This window comes from Orcinus orca, chromosome 4 (genome assembly GCF_937001465.1).
Source record: "Orcinus orca chromosome 4, mOrcOrc1.1, whole genome shotgun sequence".
Lineage (NCBI taxonomy): Eukaryota > Metazoa > Chordata > Mammalia > Artiodactyla > Delphinidae > Orcinus > Orcinus orca.
In genome coordinates this window covers 79,479,995-79,495,884 of record NC_064562.1, presented here as the reverse complement: position 1 = coordinate 79,495,884, position 15,890 = coordinate 79,479,995, and the positions used below count along the sequence as shown (strand labels likewise).

The window sequence follows — 15,890 nt, the reverse complement described above, 5'->3', positions numbered from 1 at the left end:
TTTTCCTTGCAAGGCACTACATACATCCTATGAAGGAGAGCTACCTGAATGGATTGGCCTCTCCCCCTCTGGTTCATGTCTATCTATGTTCAACTCCAAAGTACAAATACCATGGTATATTTCTGTCACCCAGAATTACTAGTCTACCCTTTTCCGTTTTGTGTCCAGATGATTGGAGCTGCATTTAGTCCATTTTGCTTTTTCCTTCAAACTATAGCTATAACTCCCCTTTCCTTCCCTCATAGGATACCCTTTCCAGTCTTATAAGACAGAGCTTTCAGTGCCCTCCCTTGGATCCCCTACCGTGCAGCTCCTTGGGCGTTTTCTCCGCTATACTAATACCCTTTTCTCTTACCCAGCCTCCTACTTCCCTCACCTAGGAATAATCCAGTCACTGTGTTATAGGAATGGGTTGTGGAGAATTTCTCTTTACCTTGTTATAGGAATGGGTTGTGGAGAATTTTCTCTTTACCTTTGTTTGTCTGTAAACAGAGACAGGTAATAATGGGGGGATTGCAGGATTCCATAACTTTTTTTGCTCTGACAAATATCAGACTTGTCTCTGAGGAAGGTGTGTCAGTCATATTCTCCATATCAGTATACATCAGTAAACATTAGAACTATGAGTTCAAGCTGTCAGGTTCACATCCAAAGCTGAACCCAATACAAACATAATACCAAGAACTGTATGGAAATAAAGTCGCCTTGTCCAAACCTCATGCAACTTTTGATATGTTTAATAGAGATCTTGCTGTCGCTTTAATCACATCAAGTTCTGTTTCCCTTAACATGAAGACATTTAAGAAGCTGATACTCAGATAGATAAAGCATATATTCCTTTTCATCCACCTGGTGGGCCCATTTTTCTCTTTCCCTTCCTGAGTTAGGCATATTTCATCAAATTTCAGTGCCACCAAACAGTCTTTTCTATATCAAGCACAGTCTCTAATTGTCCAAATAGAGGATCTTTGGTCTAGTCTCTTGGTGCAGCAGCAGAGGACAATAGCCTTAATCCTCACCACTGCTAGCTATGAGCCTCTAAACATTTAGATTTCTGCAGCTGAAAATACCGTCAGACTGTTTTCATTTCACCTTAGTCTTTAGTTATTCTGTGTACCTTCTTTAAAACTAGAGGGTTATGTACTTATCCAGGATCAAATAAATGCATTAGCTGATTTTCCTGGGAAGAGCCCATAAGCTCTAGTTAGAGTTATTATTATGGCAATAAGTATCAGCTTTTATAGTAGAGTGTGTTTGTATATTCAGAAAACCAAATATAACTGGTCTCCTTTGAGAAGTATTTATTTGTTAAGGGAATTGAGAACCATTTTAGATAAGGCTCATAGATTCCTTAGGATGCCTAAGAATTATCTTCTGGGCATGTCTAACATTTTTTTCTACCAAGACAGGAAGAGGAGCCAGGGCCCTAAGTAAAGACAGCTGAGCTCATGGAACTGGACTTAGAAGGGCCAAGGGACCTAGGACCACCAGATATAAATCATCATCCTTTTGCAGAAATGTGACAGAAAAGCCAGTCCTTATCCCTATTCCCCTCTCTCAGTTATCAAGAGATGATACTTTCTCAGTTAGTGGTGGTCATAACCATAGAGTCTTGGAGACATCTGAAATAAAACAGGGATACCAAAAAAAAATCCAGCGTTACTGGGCTTCCCTGGTGGCGTAGTGGTTAAGAATCCGCCTGCCAGTGCAGGAGACACAGGTTCGAGCCCTGGTCCGGGAAGATCCCACATAACGCAGAGCAACTAAGCCCATGCACCACAACTACTGGGCCTGCACTCTAGAGCCTGCAAGCCACAACTACTGAAGCCCATGCGCCTAAAGCCCATGCTCCGCAACAAGAGAAGCCACTGCAATGAGAAGCCTGCTCACCGCAATGAAGAGTAGCCCCACTCTCTGCAACTAAGAAAGCCCATGGGCAGCAACAAAGACCCAACGCAGCCAAAAATTAACTAATTAAAAAAAAACAGGGATACCATATCAATCTCTCTTTCTTCTAAGAGGCCATTAAAATTCCAAACCTATGCCTCTTAGATAGAGCTTCAGCTCCATTTTACAACTTGAACACTTCTTATGAATAAAGGACCCTTTATGATGCTGTCTTTGTTTAAAATATACTCTATCATGAAGAGAAGTAATTACTTTTGCCCCCTAAGATGAGAGCATGTATACATCCATGTACTGTAATAAAACTCAGGAATTTGAGGCTCAGAGAGATGGTCTTATCCAGCCACATGGCTGGTAAGTGGAGAGCTAGAATTTTGATTCTAAGTTTTATTGCTTCACTCTCTGGTGGGAAGTCATCACTTCCCTTTGCTTTTTGCTTATAGCACTTTCGAAGCTAAGAAATTAGCTCATCCTAGCAACTTACTTCTCAACAGGTTCTCAAATTTTCCTTTCCAAACACCATGATGACAAATAATATGATAGTCACTCAACTATTCTTTCCTATGAACTTTATACCTCAGTTCTTTCGTTAAGAAGACCTTTATCTTAGCAGCAATCCTTCTGTCAGAAAGTTACTGCCGAGGTCTGTGTGGAATCTCTATTATTCCCTTGCCTGCCTACACTAGAATATGAAAAGGCAAAGCTATTTTTAAGACTCACTAAGGGCCTCCTTTATATGTATAATCAATCAAGATGTTATCCTGCCTTCATTTATCAACCCTACTTTCATTAGGAATTAACCCTGCTAATGAACTTAGATGTAAAAAAATCTTTACATTTCTACTTAGGATTTCAAGCACTGCCAACTACTCAGTGTCCTTCAGTAGGAACTCTGGGAGCCATTCCAGTTTTGAAAGGATTCTTTATAGCTTACTGGCAGACATTTTCCCTTCCACACGGAAGATGTCCTGTGCTCTTCGTAGTAGGCAGTGTGATGTAGTAGAAAAACATTGATATCAGGGTAGACTAAACTGGATTTATATATTTTCTTTGCCTTAATAGCTTTGCCATCTTGAACAAGTTATTATTTGTTTCTATAATATCAAGATAATGGTTCTAATTATGGAACTGTTCTAGGAATAAATGAGGTAATGTCTGTAAATTATCAGTACAGTGAATATTAGCTTTCTTTTTTCTCCACTCCGTGTAGTTATATCCCTCAGAGTAATAGTTGTAGCTTTTACAAGCAGTGACAGTGAGTCACCTGGACCTCACAGATGATTTTATGAAGTAAAATTGCTTGAACCGAGAGTCTTTCTGACTTGGTTTTATTTGGTTGTGCAATTCTAAAGAAGTCAGCCTCACCTTGACTTCCCTCGCTGCCTCTGGGTCATCATTCATTTGCTATTAGAGCAGTCAAGGTCATGTCTTTTGTGTTTCAGAATATCTCAGTGTTGCATGTAAAACTTTTTCATTTCTGTGGGAGATGTCCCATCTTACTAGTGGTTTCAGAATCCAACCTCCTCCCTATTAGGTAATTCTAAACTAAGCCACCTTTAGTATCTTCTACTATCTCATCTTCAAACAAACCCTAAAAGGAACCTGTGGAAGTCCCCAATAAATAGCCTAATGTGAGAGCCATGTTTTTCCAGCAAGGCCAGACTAAGAATTCCTAGGCCAGGACTAAAAGCTTCCAAAGACCCTAGATGACATGAGAGCAAATTCTTGTTACTTCTGAAAAAAAATTAATCTTACTGATCAGTAAGGGATTCGTCTGAAATTGTCTTTATTTTTGCTGTATGTCTTTTTTTTTTGCTCCCTGAAACCAATCTTTAGTCTTAAATCCTCATTGCACTACAGTTAATACCTATTTCCCTGTTTACTGTGACCTCCCGTTGACTACCTATCAAAAAAAGTCAGAATGGGAAGCAGAATTCAAAGCTTGCTGGTCAGGATGGTCAGGATGTTGAAGTGCTAGGCCATTCTGTAAAAGCAAGACTTTTCCTTTGCCTTGACTATTGAAAATAGATTTTAAGAGAAAGAGGGTTGTGATTAGGAAACGGAGAAAAGCTTTAAAACTACTAGGAAGCCTCTAGAAAAAAGTATACAATTAATTTGATTTTTACACTGTATTATTTTGAGGAAGATGGAACAGTTTTGAAGAAAGGAATAATATATATAGTATAATGCCATTGATTATACTGGAAGAGCTTTAAAATAAGGAATAAAAGAAACTTTAAAAATAAAAATATTTTTTAAGATCTTTCATTTAAAAAAAATTATTTCTACCAGAGATAAAGAATACCATTTGTTTTTGTCCACTGACTCTTTAGGCTAGTAAATGAGCAGCTACAGCGGTCACTTGAGGACCATCAGCACCAACTTTCCATGAAAAGAAGTGAACTTGAATCAGCACAAGCACAAGTTAAAATACTGGAGGAAAAAATAGGTAAGTATTCTTCAATTTTGTTTTTGCAATCCTAATTTACTTTGTCTAACAAACATTTCTTTTTCATTTATAGATAAACTACACTTCAAGATGACTTCACAGAATGAAGAGGCTCATGTAATGAAAAAGACCATTGGTGTTATTGATAAAGAAAAAGACATTCTTCAGGAGACTGTAGATGAGAAGACAGAAAAGATTGCAAACTTGCATGAAAACCTAGCTAATAAAGTATGTGACTGTTAAGTAATGTTATCCAGCATCTGAACAGAAAAGCTTATTTTATTCTCTGTTTTAGGTATGCAGTTCTTATTGCCTGTGTACAAGCTCCTAAGACCCAAAGCCATATCTTCTAATGTGTTTAAATTTCATTTTATACCAATAATTTGAATCTTTAAAAGTTCTATTTCTAGAAGACAGTTTTATCATATATGATTATAGCAAACTCAAGGAACAATTCAAATTCTTAGTGAGTAGAAATATGCCAATATATGAAATATAATTGGTACATGGAAATATGTTTACTTGGAGGTTTCTTTTATAATATAATTTATATAATTGGATTTAAACTATATAAATGTGACATTGTATCAATTCAAATGAAGACATTTCTATATGAATGGTTTAGAATCTTACATATTTTTATAATTTCTATAGGAAAAAGCTATTACTCAGATGAAGATAACAGTCTCAGAGTATGAATCTTCTATGAAGTAAGTAATCAATGGAACGGCATCCAGTTTTGTTTTGTTTTGTTTTGTTTTGTTTTTGTGGTACGCGGGCCTCTCACTGTTGTGGCCTCTCCCATTGCGGAGCACAGCCTCCAGACGCGCAGGCTCAGTGGCCATGGTTCACGGGCCCAGCCGCTCCGCGGCATGTGGGATCTTCCCGGACCGGGACATGAACCCGTGTCCCCTGCATCGGCAGGCGGACTCTCAACCACTGCGCCACCAGGGAAGCCCCGGCATCCAGGTTTTTTTAGAAATTTTCAGTGAATGCAGCTTTATCTATTTGAATAGCAATCTGGCAATAGGAAAATTTCTTTTTCTATTTTCCTATTTTTATCAGTAGCAGTTATTTTCTCAGTCTCCTGCATGGAAATGTTATCCTCTTTAACTTTCTTCCCTCCTCTGTCATCCACATCTAAACAATTATGTCTTATTAATTATTCTTTTACATATCTACTTGCTCCTTATTTCTACAGTAATTACCCTGTGCAGGCCCTAATCATTAAAACTTAGATTACCCTAGTAGCCAGTGTTTAATTTATTCCACATCTAAACCTTTTTGAACATTGTTACAAGACTTTACATTTTATGTCTGGTCTCTACTTCAAGACGAAAGTCACTAATTGTATTTATTTTATACACCCTTACATATTATATAATAGTGGGGACTTAAACATTAAATAAGTGTTTGCCAATTAAATCGTTTATGTTCTCCTAACACTTGAAAGTCTTCTGTTTTTACTTGACTTTTGGAATAATAAATTTATTTTATGACTTTATTTGCACATAATGATTGGTAGAGATCTAAAATATCTGCTTCACCTAATTAATCAGTATCTTAATGCAGTAGTTGTAATTTCTTTTTTTAAATTTTATTGCAGTATGGTTGATTTATAATGTGTTAATTTCTGCTATACAGCAAAATGATTCAGTTATATATATATATTCTTTATCATATTATTTTCCATTATGTTTTTTTTGTTTTTTTGGCTGCATTGGGTCTTCGTTGCTGCGCGCAGGCTTTCTCTAGTTGCGGTGAGCGGGGGTTACTCTTCGTTGGCGGTGCGCAGGCTTCTCATTGTGGTGGCTTCTGTTGTTGTGGAGCACAGGCTCTAGGTGCGCGGGCTTTAGTAGTTGCAGTGCGTAGGCTCTAGGGCACGCAGGCTTCAGTAGTTGTGGCACGTGGGCTCTGGAGCGCAGGCTCAATAGTTGTGGGACACGAGCGTAGTTGTTCCGAGGCATGTGGGATCTTCCCGGACCAGGGATTGAACCTGTGTCCCCTGCATTGGCAGGCAGGTTCTTAACCACTGCACCACCAGGGAAGTCTCCCATTATGGTTATTATAGGATATTGAACATAGTTCCCTGTGTTATATAGTAGGACTTGTTGTTTATCCATTCTGTAATACTAGTTTGCATCTGCTAATCCCAAACTCCCAATCCTTTCCTCCTCCAGCCCCCTCCCCATTGGCAACCACAATCTCTGTCTGTGAGTCTGTTTCTTCGATATGTTCATTTGTGTCATATTTTAGATTCCACATATAAGTGATACCATATGGTATTTGTCTTTCTCTTTCTGACTTATTCGTTTAGTATGATAATCTCTAGGTCCCTCCATGTTGCTGCAAATGGCTTTATTTCATTCTTTTTAATGGCTGAGTAGTATTCCATTGTATATATGTACCACATCTTCTTTATAGATTTCACTGTCAGTGGACATTTAGGTTGCTTCCATGTCTTGGCTATTGTAAATAATGCTGCTATGAACATAGGGGCGTGTGTATCTTTTCAAATTATAGTTTTGTCTGGGTATAGGCCCAGGAGTGGGATTGCTGGATCATATGGTAACTCTCTTTTTTAAGGAACCTCCATACTGTTCTCCATAGTGGCTGTATCAATTTAGATTCCCACCAACAGTGTAGGAGGGTTCCCTTTTCTCCACACCCTCTCCAGCATTTGTTATTTGTAGACTTTTTTTTCTTTTTTGCGGTACGCGGGCCTCTCACTGTTGTGGCCTCTCCCGTTCCGGAGCACAGGCCCAGACGCACAGGCTCAGCGGCCGTGGCTCACGGGCCCAGCTGCTCCGCGGTATGTGGGATCCTCCCGGACCGGGGCACGAACCTGTGTCCCCTGCATCGGCAGGCGGACTCTCAACCACTGTGCCACCAAGGAAGCCCTATTTGTAGACTTTTTAATGTTTGCCATTCTGACTGGTGTGAGGTGGTACCTCATTGTAGTTTTGATTTGCATTTCTCTAATAATTAGCAATGTTGAGCATCTTTTCATGTGCCTATTGGCCATCTGCGTTTCTTCTTTGGAGAAATGTCCATTTAGGTCTTCTGTCCAGTTTTTGCTTGGGTTGTTTGTTTTTTTGTTATTGAGTTGTGTGAGCTGTTGGTATACACCCTTATTGGTTACATCATTTACAAATATTTTCTCCCAGTCCATAGGTTGAGTAGTTGTAATTTCTTGCATTCCTAGTATACTTAAATCAGAGTACAACAGTTAAATGAACTAAATTTTCCAAAAAGCTTTCTTTATTATTGCTATACCACCCATGTAACAGCCACCTAAAGGAAACATTGATTAATCGGGACCGTGAGATAAGCAGCCTCTGGCGCCAGCTTGATGCAGCTCACAAGGAACTTGATGAAGTAGGAAGATCTAAAGAAATGTCTTTTAAGGAAAACAGAAGATTACAGGATGATCTGGCTACAGTGGCAAGAGAAAACCAGGTATGAGCATAAAGCATAAACTTTGATAGTTTTATAGTATACAGTTATACAATGTATTCGTTGTTTGCTAAATTTTAAAGCTTTAAATATGCTTTCTAAATTTTAATTATATAAATATCAACAACAAAAGAAATAATTCTTTAAGGAGAATAGTGTTTATAAGGGTATTTTAAAATGTGGTTTAGAATGCTGCGGTATATTACAGGGTGTGTAATGGGTACAACTGTAGTCCCCTCACCATTGTGGTCTTTGTTGCAAGGAATCCTGAAGCTGGGAGCATGGTGTTCTCTATGGCAGAAATTGGTGTTACTCTACTGGGTGAGGACCTCAGCATCACTCCCAGGGCAAAGTTGCTGTGTTTTAAAGACCCATGATAGATTTTAATTATTCGTACTTACTTCCAGTGGCTTAGAGATATGCCTGTAAGTTAATTAATGAATATTTTAGAATGGCAAATACTAAAAGGTATTGGTTTTGTTTGTGCTGGTTTATCAAAGGATTACACCAAGAAAACCAATAATTTTCTTATTTTAAATATTTTATTTTTAAACATTATTCATTATAGAGTATATTGCTGATATATAAATTTTTAAAAATGTCAACCCCTGAGTGTAGCTAGCCCTTAGTTTAAATACCAGATATGTGGTCACATATGTTGTGGGAGATATATGGTAATATTTGGTTAAAAAGTCAAGATCAGTCCAGAAAAACATGTGAAAATAATGGTCAGGAACAGTTTTCCTTTTTTCCTACTCTCACTTATTCCCCAAATTCAGAAAGAGCTATTTGAACATAAATAGAACTCATTAGGTGCTACATTCATTTTAGATTTGTCTTCAATTTTCTGATTTATAGCAAATTTCATTGGAATTAGAAGCAGCAGTGCAAGAAAAAGAAGAAATGAAGAGTAGAGTTCATAATTACATAACTGAAGTGTCACGATGGGAGAGCTTAATGGCTTCTAAGGTGAAAAAACATTGTTTAGGTTGGATTTAAGACTGATTTTTTTTTTAACTTTTTCATGTTTCTTTATTCTGTCTCCTCTATTAGATATTAACATATGAAAGTGGAGATCTTGCCTACTGTCTTTGTATATTTTCTTACAGATCTTACTTAGTATAGTGTCTGCACAGATAGCTTATGCTTCCTAAATTAAAACAAAAATCCCAGTGTGTGTATATGTTTATGACATGGATATTCCAGTGAGTAATGATGACTAATTTAGAAACAATTTAATTGTGGTTAAACCAGGAAAGAGAAAATCAAGATTTGTTAGATAGATTTCAGATGCTTCATGACCGTGCTGAAGACTGGGAGGTCAAAGCCCATCAAGCTGAGGGAGAAAGCAGCTCAGTTCGACTGGAACTTCTTTCTATTGACACCGAGAGGAGACACCTTCGAGAAAGAGTGGAGCTACTAGAAAAAGAAATTCAGGAGGTAATATATTCATTTGTCTTGCACAGACAGAATTTAGTAAAACAGAAAACATTCAAAGGCACTTTATTGAAGTGAGGTTTAAGCATTGGTAAAAATCAAGTTCAATGGTAATCTGTCATTCTGATAATTTGCTTAGGAGAGCCCCATTACTTTTATATTGTAAGTAAAATATACATAATATCGAATTTACCATTATAACCATTTTTAAGTATACAGTGGCAGTTAGTACATGCATATTGTTGTGCAACTATCACCACCATCCTTCTCCAGAACTTTTTCATCTTCCCCAGTTAAAACTCTGTACCCATTAAATACTAACTAGCTCCTCGTTCTCCCCTCCCCCAGCCACTGACAACCACCATTCTACTTTCTCTCTATGAATTTGACTACTCCATGTCCCTCTTATAAGTGGAGTCATACAATATTTGTCTTTTTGTGACTGAATTATTTTACTTAGGCCTAAGGTTCACTTAAATCTCAAGGTTCACCCATGTTGTAGCATGTGTCAGAATTTCATTCCTTTTTAAGGCTGAATAATATCCCACTGTATGCATATACCACATTCTAAACATTCATCTGTCAATGAACATTTGGTTTGTTTCCATCTTTGGCTATTGAAAATAATGCTGCTATGAACTTGGATGTACAATATCTATTCAAGTCTTTATTTTCAGTTCTTTAGGATATATCCAGACATGGAATTACTGGATCATATTATAATTTTATGTTTAATTTTTTGAATAACCACCATACAGTTTTTCACAGGGGCTGCACCATTTTACATTCCCACCTGCAATGTTAGGCTTCCAGTTCCTCCACATCTTCACCAACACTTGTTATTTTCTGGGGTTTTTTGTTTTGTTTTTTTTTGTTTTAATAATGGCCATCCCAATGGGAGTGAAGTGGTATTTCATTTTGTTTTGACTTGTATTTTCTTAATGATTAGTGATGTTGAGCGTATTTTGTGTGTTTATTGGCCATTTGTATATTTTCTTTGGAGAAATATGTATTCAAATCCTTTGCATAGTTTTTTTTTTTTTTTCAGTACGCGGGCCTGTCACTGTTGTGGCCTCTCCTGCTGCGGAGCACAGGCTCCAGACGTGCAGGCTCAGCGGCCGTGGCTCACGGGCCCAGCCGCTCCACGGCATGTGGGATCTTCCTGGACCGGGGCACGAACCTGTGTCCCCTGCATCGGCAGGCGGAGTCTCAGCCACTGCGCCACCAGGGAAGCCCCTTTGCCTAGTTTTTAATCAGGTTGTTTTCTGTTGTTGTTGAGTTGTAGGAATTGTTTGTATATTCTGGATTTCAATCCCTTATTAGATATGTGATTTGTGAATATTTTCTCCCATCTCATGGCTTACCTTGTCACTCAGTTTTATCCTTTGATGCACAAGAGTTTTAAATTTTGATGAAGTCCAATTTATCTATTTTTTTCTTCTTGCCTGTATTTTTGGTGTCATATCTAAGAAATCGTTGCTAAATCGAACATAATGAAGCTTTTCCCCTGTTTTTTCTATGCGTTTTATAGTTTTAGCTCTTATGTTGAGGTCTTTGATCCATTTTGAGTTAATTTTTATACATGATAGAAGGTAAGGTTCCAACTTCATTCTTTTGCATATGGATTTAAATAAGCTTTTGTCATAAAGACAGTCTAATAAAAGTCTCTTAGGGCTTCCCTGGTGGCGCAGTGGTTGAGAGTCCGCCTGCTGATGCAGGGGACGTGGGTTTGTGCCCCGGTCCAGGAAGATCCCACATGCCGCGGAGCGGCTGGGCCCGTGAGCCATGGCCGCTGAGCCTGCGTGTCTGGAGCCTGTGCTCCACAATGGGAGAGGTCACAATAGTGAGAGGCCCGCATACTGCAAAAAAAAAAAAAAAAAAAAAGTCTCATGATAAAATTTTGAGTTTAGTTAAAATATAGGGACCCTAAATAAGTTAGATTGATAAGGAACAGTTGGCTATTAGTTCTACTTTTGTTTTGTTTTGTTGGTATAGTATCGTAGTTGGTCTTTATTTTTTAGAAGAAAGTATTGATTATCTGTAGTGCGTAGAATTATGCACCCCTCCCCCCAAAAATATATTTAGGTCCTAGCTCCCAGTACCTGTGAATGTGACCTTATTTGGAAATAGCATCTTTGCAGATTTAATCAAGTTAAAATGAGGTGGGCTTCCCTGGTGGCACAGTGGTTGAGAATCCGCCTGCCAGTGCAGGGGACACGGGTTCGGGCCCTGGTCTGGGAAGATCCCACATGCCGCGGAGCACCTAAGCCCGTGCGCACAACTACTGAGCCTGCACTCTAGAGCCCACGAGCTACAACTACTGAAACCCGTGAGCCTAGAGCCCGTGCTCCGCAACAAGAGAGCCACCGCAGTGAGAAGCCTGTGCACCGTAACGAAGACTAACCCCCGCTCGCCGCAACTGGAGAAAAGCCCGTGCACAGCAATGAAGACCCAATGCAGCCAAAAATAAATAAATACTTTTTAAGACGGTTAAAATGAGGTGACACTGGGTAGGATGGACCCTAATCTGATAACTGGTGTCCTTGTAAAATAAGGGAGATTCAGACACAGAAGACACAGGGGAGAATGCCATATGAGGATGGAGGCAAAGATTGAAATGATGTGTCTACCAAGGCAAGGAACCCCAAGGATTGCCAGCAATCACTTGAGCTGGGAGAGGGGTGTGGAAAAGATTCTCATTCAGAACCTCCAGAAGGAACCGATCCTGCTGACATCTGGGTTTCAGACTTGTGGCCTCCAGAACTGAGAGGGAATACATTTCTGTTGTTTTAAGCTATCTAGTTTCTGGTAATTTGTTATGGCAGCGTTAAGAAACTAGTACAGATTTTGGTACCAGGAAGTGGGATGCTTTTGTAACAAACCTAAAAAGGGTCTTTGGAATTGGGTACAGGCTGGAAGAGTAATGGGTACAGGCTGGAAGAGTTTTGAGGTGCGTGATAGAAAAGTCTAGACAACCTTGAAAAGTTTGTAGATAGAAAGATGGATATTAAAGGCAATTCTGGCGAGAACTCAGAAAAAAAGAGGAGGGCTTCCCTGGTGGCGCAGTGGTTGAGAGTCCGCCTGCCGATGCAGGGGACGCAGGTTTGTGCCCTGGTCCGGGAGGATTCCACATGCCGCAGAGCGGCTGGGCCCGTGAGCCATGGACGCTGGGCCTGCGCGTCCAGAGCTGTGCTCCACAGCAGGAGAGGCCACAGCAGTGAGAGGCCCGCGTACCGCAGAAAAAAAGAGGAAAGCTGTAGAGAAAACTTCTATTATTTACAAAATACATAAATCATCATGAATGGAATTTGTCCAGAAATAAGAATGTTTCTTCTAGTGAGGTCTCAGATGGAATTGAGGAACATGTTATTGGACACTGGAGAAAAGGTAATTCTTATTATAAAATGTCAGAGAACTTGACTGAATTATGGTATACTCTTAGGAAAGTAGAACTTATAAGTTATGAACTTAGATATTTAGCTGAGGAAATTTCCAAGCAGAGTATGAAAGGTGCAACCTGGTTTCTCCTTGCTGCTTATAGTAAGATGTGAAGGAAAGAGACAGATTGAAGAAGGAATTGCTAAGCAAAAAAAGAGCTGGGACTTGATGATTTGGAAAAGTCTTAGCCTATCCAGATAGCGTGTTCTGGAGGCAGGGCCGAGAGTGTGGCTAGGCAAAGAGAGTAGGTGAGTGACTCATAGACCCAACCAATCACCTCAGCAGAAACACTGCCAGCTTGGGCTGAAAGGGACAGAAACAGGATACAAGGAAAGAAGGTTAAACTTCTTGGATCCTACTAGCAGAAAACAGGCCACTAGAGTTATGAACATATGTTCTTCTTCAAGAAAAGGGAAGAATGAAGGTGGCTCAGAGATCAGCAGGGCTGCCAAGGGCAGCTCAAAAGCTGGTGGACCTGCTACGCTACCATAGGCCCAGGGGACTGGGCTATTTCTTCCTTGATTCCAGAAAGCAGCGCCACTGCCACTGTGAGCCAAGAGATGGGGCTATACCTGAGGGCTGAGAAGGTGGGGCTGCCCTAGCAGGTCCAGAGGACAGAGTATCAAGACACAGATAATTATTTTTAGGCCTTGAAATCTAATGGAATTTGCCCTACTTGGCTGCAGGCTTACTTTGGACTAGTAACTCCTTTATTCCTTCTATTTTCTCCCTTTCAGAATAGGACCATTTTATGCCTTTTCCACCATTTTATTTCAGAGGGAGGTAACTTGTTTTCTAGTATCACAGGTCTGTGGAAGGAGAGGAATTTTGCCCCAGGAAGCACCATACCCAGAGTCTTACCCATTCTGACTTAGATAAGATTTTGGACTTAGAGTTGATGCTAGAATGTTGGGATAGAATGAATATATTTTGCACATGGGAAGGACATGAATTTGGGGGAGCCAGAGAGTTGATAGAATTATGCCCCCCCGAAATATATTGAAATGCTAACCACCAGAACCTGTGAATGTGACCTTTTTGGAAATAGGACCTTTGCAGGTGTAATCAATTTAAGGTGAGGTCATACTGGACTAGGGCAGGCCATAACCTAATGTTTGGTATCCTTATGAGATAAGAGAAATCTGGACACAGAAGACACAAGGAGAATGTCAAGTGAAGGTGAAGGCAGAGATTGGAGTTATGTGTCTACAAGGCAAGGAACACCAAGGATTGCCAGCAATCACCAGAAGTTTGGAGAGAGGCGTGGAACAGATTCTACCTCAGAACCTCCCGAAGAAGCCAACTCTGCCAGCATCTAAATTTCAGACTTGTAACCTCCAGAATTGTGAGGGAATAAATTTCTGTTGTTTTAAGCCACCCAGCAATTTGCAGTAATTTGTTACAGCAGTCCTAGGAAACGAATACACTATTTCTGTAAGTTTTTCTGTTAAGAGTATAATAACTAAAGGAATGTTTTTCAACCTTCAAAATAGTTCTCGGGAGAAACTATTCTTTAGTTCTTTTGTTCTTTGTCATTGTTCATGTTCTTATGTGGTATATAAGATTGACTTACATATTTATATTTCTTTGGGGGAATTTTGATTAATTAATTCATTAGTATTTGGAAAATCCAAGTACTTTTCTACAATTGTTGAAATTTATTAAATCTTCATAGCAGTGTATTAGATTTTTAATGTTGATTCATTTTAGTAAAGCTTGTTTAATAATTTAATTTTCAAATGTGGAATTCTTCCTAAATTCTAGAAGTAGAGTTTATATCTGTTTGTATTTATCACTCACATTTTAAATTGTGAAAAATTTTAAATGTGCATTACTTGGGACTTCCCTGGTGGCCCATGCAGTGGTTAAGAATGTGCAGGGGACATGGGTTCGAGCCCAGGAGTCCAGGAAGATCCCACATGCCACGGAGCAATGAAGCCCATGCACCACAACTACTGAGCCTGAGCGCTAGAGCCATGAGCCACAACTACTGAAGCCTGTGCGCCACAACTACTGAAGCCTGTGTGCTGCAACTACTGAAGCCCGCACGCCTAGAGCCCGTGCTCCGCAACAAGAGAAGCCACTGCAATGAGAAGCCCGCACACCGCAACGAAGAGTAGCCCCTCCCTGCTCACCACAACTAGAGAAAGCCTGTGTGCAGCAACGAAGACCCAACGCAACCAAAAATAAATAAATTAATTTTTTTTAATGTATATTACTTTAGGAAAGAAGTGTTTATCAGTATTTCAAATTTTGCTCATCATTTCAGTTATTAAAATCTTATAAAGTTGTATACTATTATTAGGTTAAGTTAAATTTAAATATGAGTTTAGGTATATAGTTTTAAAGCAAACTCCATTTTTGAAATTCAGAATTTAAAGGCAGTTGAGGAGTGATAAGTATATATGTTACTTTAAAAAGCATTATTATAACAGAGTTTATAAAGGAAAAATTTAATATGACTTAAAAGATCTCTCATGTTCACAACCCTAAAGCAGTAATTTTCATCTTCCAAATATATACATGAGGTACTTAGTTACCATGATTAATAATTAAACACAGTTTATTTTTTTAAGCATTAAATAGGCCATCTTTAAATAGAAGACAGCTTCCTGAGAGTATCTTAAAATTGCAAAATTTTTTAAATTGCAAAAATTGGCTTTTATAGTTATATAAAGGGACGTTGTAGTTACACAGATTCAAACCTTTAATATTACTGGGTTACTTTAACTTTTTACCTGTTTTCTTATTTTCAGCACATAAATGCACATCATGCTTATGAATCTCAGATCTCATCCATGGCAAAAGCCATGTCTAGATTAGAAGAAGAGCTGAGACACCAAGAAGATGAGAAAGCAGCAGTATTAAATGATGTGTCATCTCTTAGAGACCTTTGCATTAAGCTTGATTCAGGCAAAGATATTATGACCCAGCAATTGAATTCCAAAAACCTTGAATTTGAGAGGGTAAGAACTTAAAAGATAATATTGTAGCATATTGTTTTTTTATATATAAATTTACTTATTTTATTTATTTATTTTTGGCTGTATTGGGTCTTCATTGCTGCATGCGCTCTTTCTCTAGTTGTGGCGAGTGGGGGCTACTCTTCGTTGCGGTGCGCGGGCTTCTCATTGCGGTGGCTTCTCTTGTTGCAGAGCATGGGCTCTAGGCGCGTGGGCTTCAGTAGCTGTGGCACGTGGGCTTC

At 39.1% G+C, this 15,890-nt stretch overlaps 1 protein-coding gene across 8 annotated transcripts in view; it reads left to right on the top strand.

The window, feature by feature from the left end:
• Nucleotides 1–15,890, top strand: part of CEP135 (centrosomal protein 135) — a 79,488-nt gene that overhangs the window by 51,829 nt on the left and 11,769 nt on the right. For 6 of the 8 annotated variants that reach the window (XM_033425358.2, XM_033425357.2, XM_004268257.3 and 3 more), the window contains 7 exons: nucleotides 4,239–4,354; nucleotides 4,428–4,582; nucleotides 5,009–5,064; nucleotides 7,645–7,813; nucleotides 8,669–8,779; nucleotides 9,065–9,250; nucleotides 15,442–15,651. In XM_033425358.2, the coding sequence (XP_033281249.2) occupies nucleotides 4,239–4,354; nucleotides 4,428–4,582; nucleotides 5,009–5,064; nucleotides 7,645–7,813; nucleotides 8,669–8,779; nucleotides 9,065–9,250; nucleotides 15,442–15,651 (1,003 nt within the window). Of the gene's footprint in view, nucleotides 1–4,238; nucleotides 4,355–4,427; nucleotides 4,583–5,008; nucleotides 5,065–7,644; nucleotides 7,814–8,668; nucleotides 8,780–9,064; nucleotides 9,251–13,816; nucleotides 14,890–15,441; nucleotides 15,652–15,890 lie in introns of those variants that run through there. The other 2 variants (XM_033425362.2, XM_033425360.2) reach the window with 2 other exon arrangements.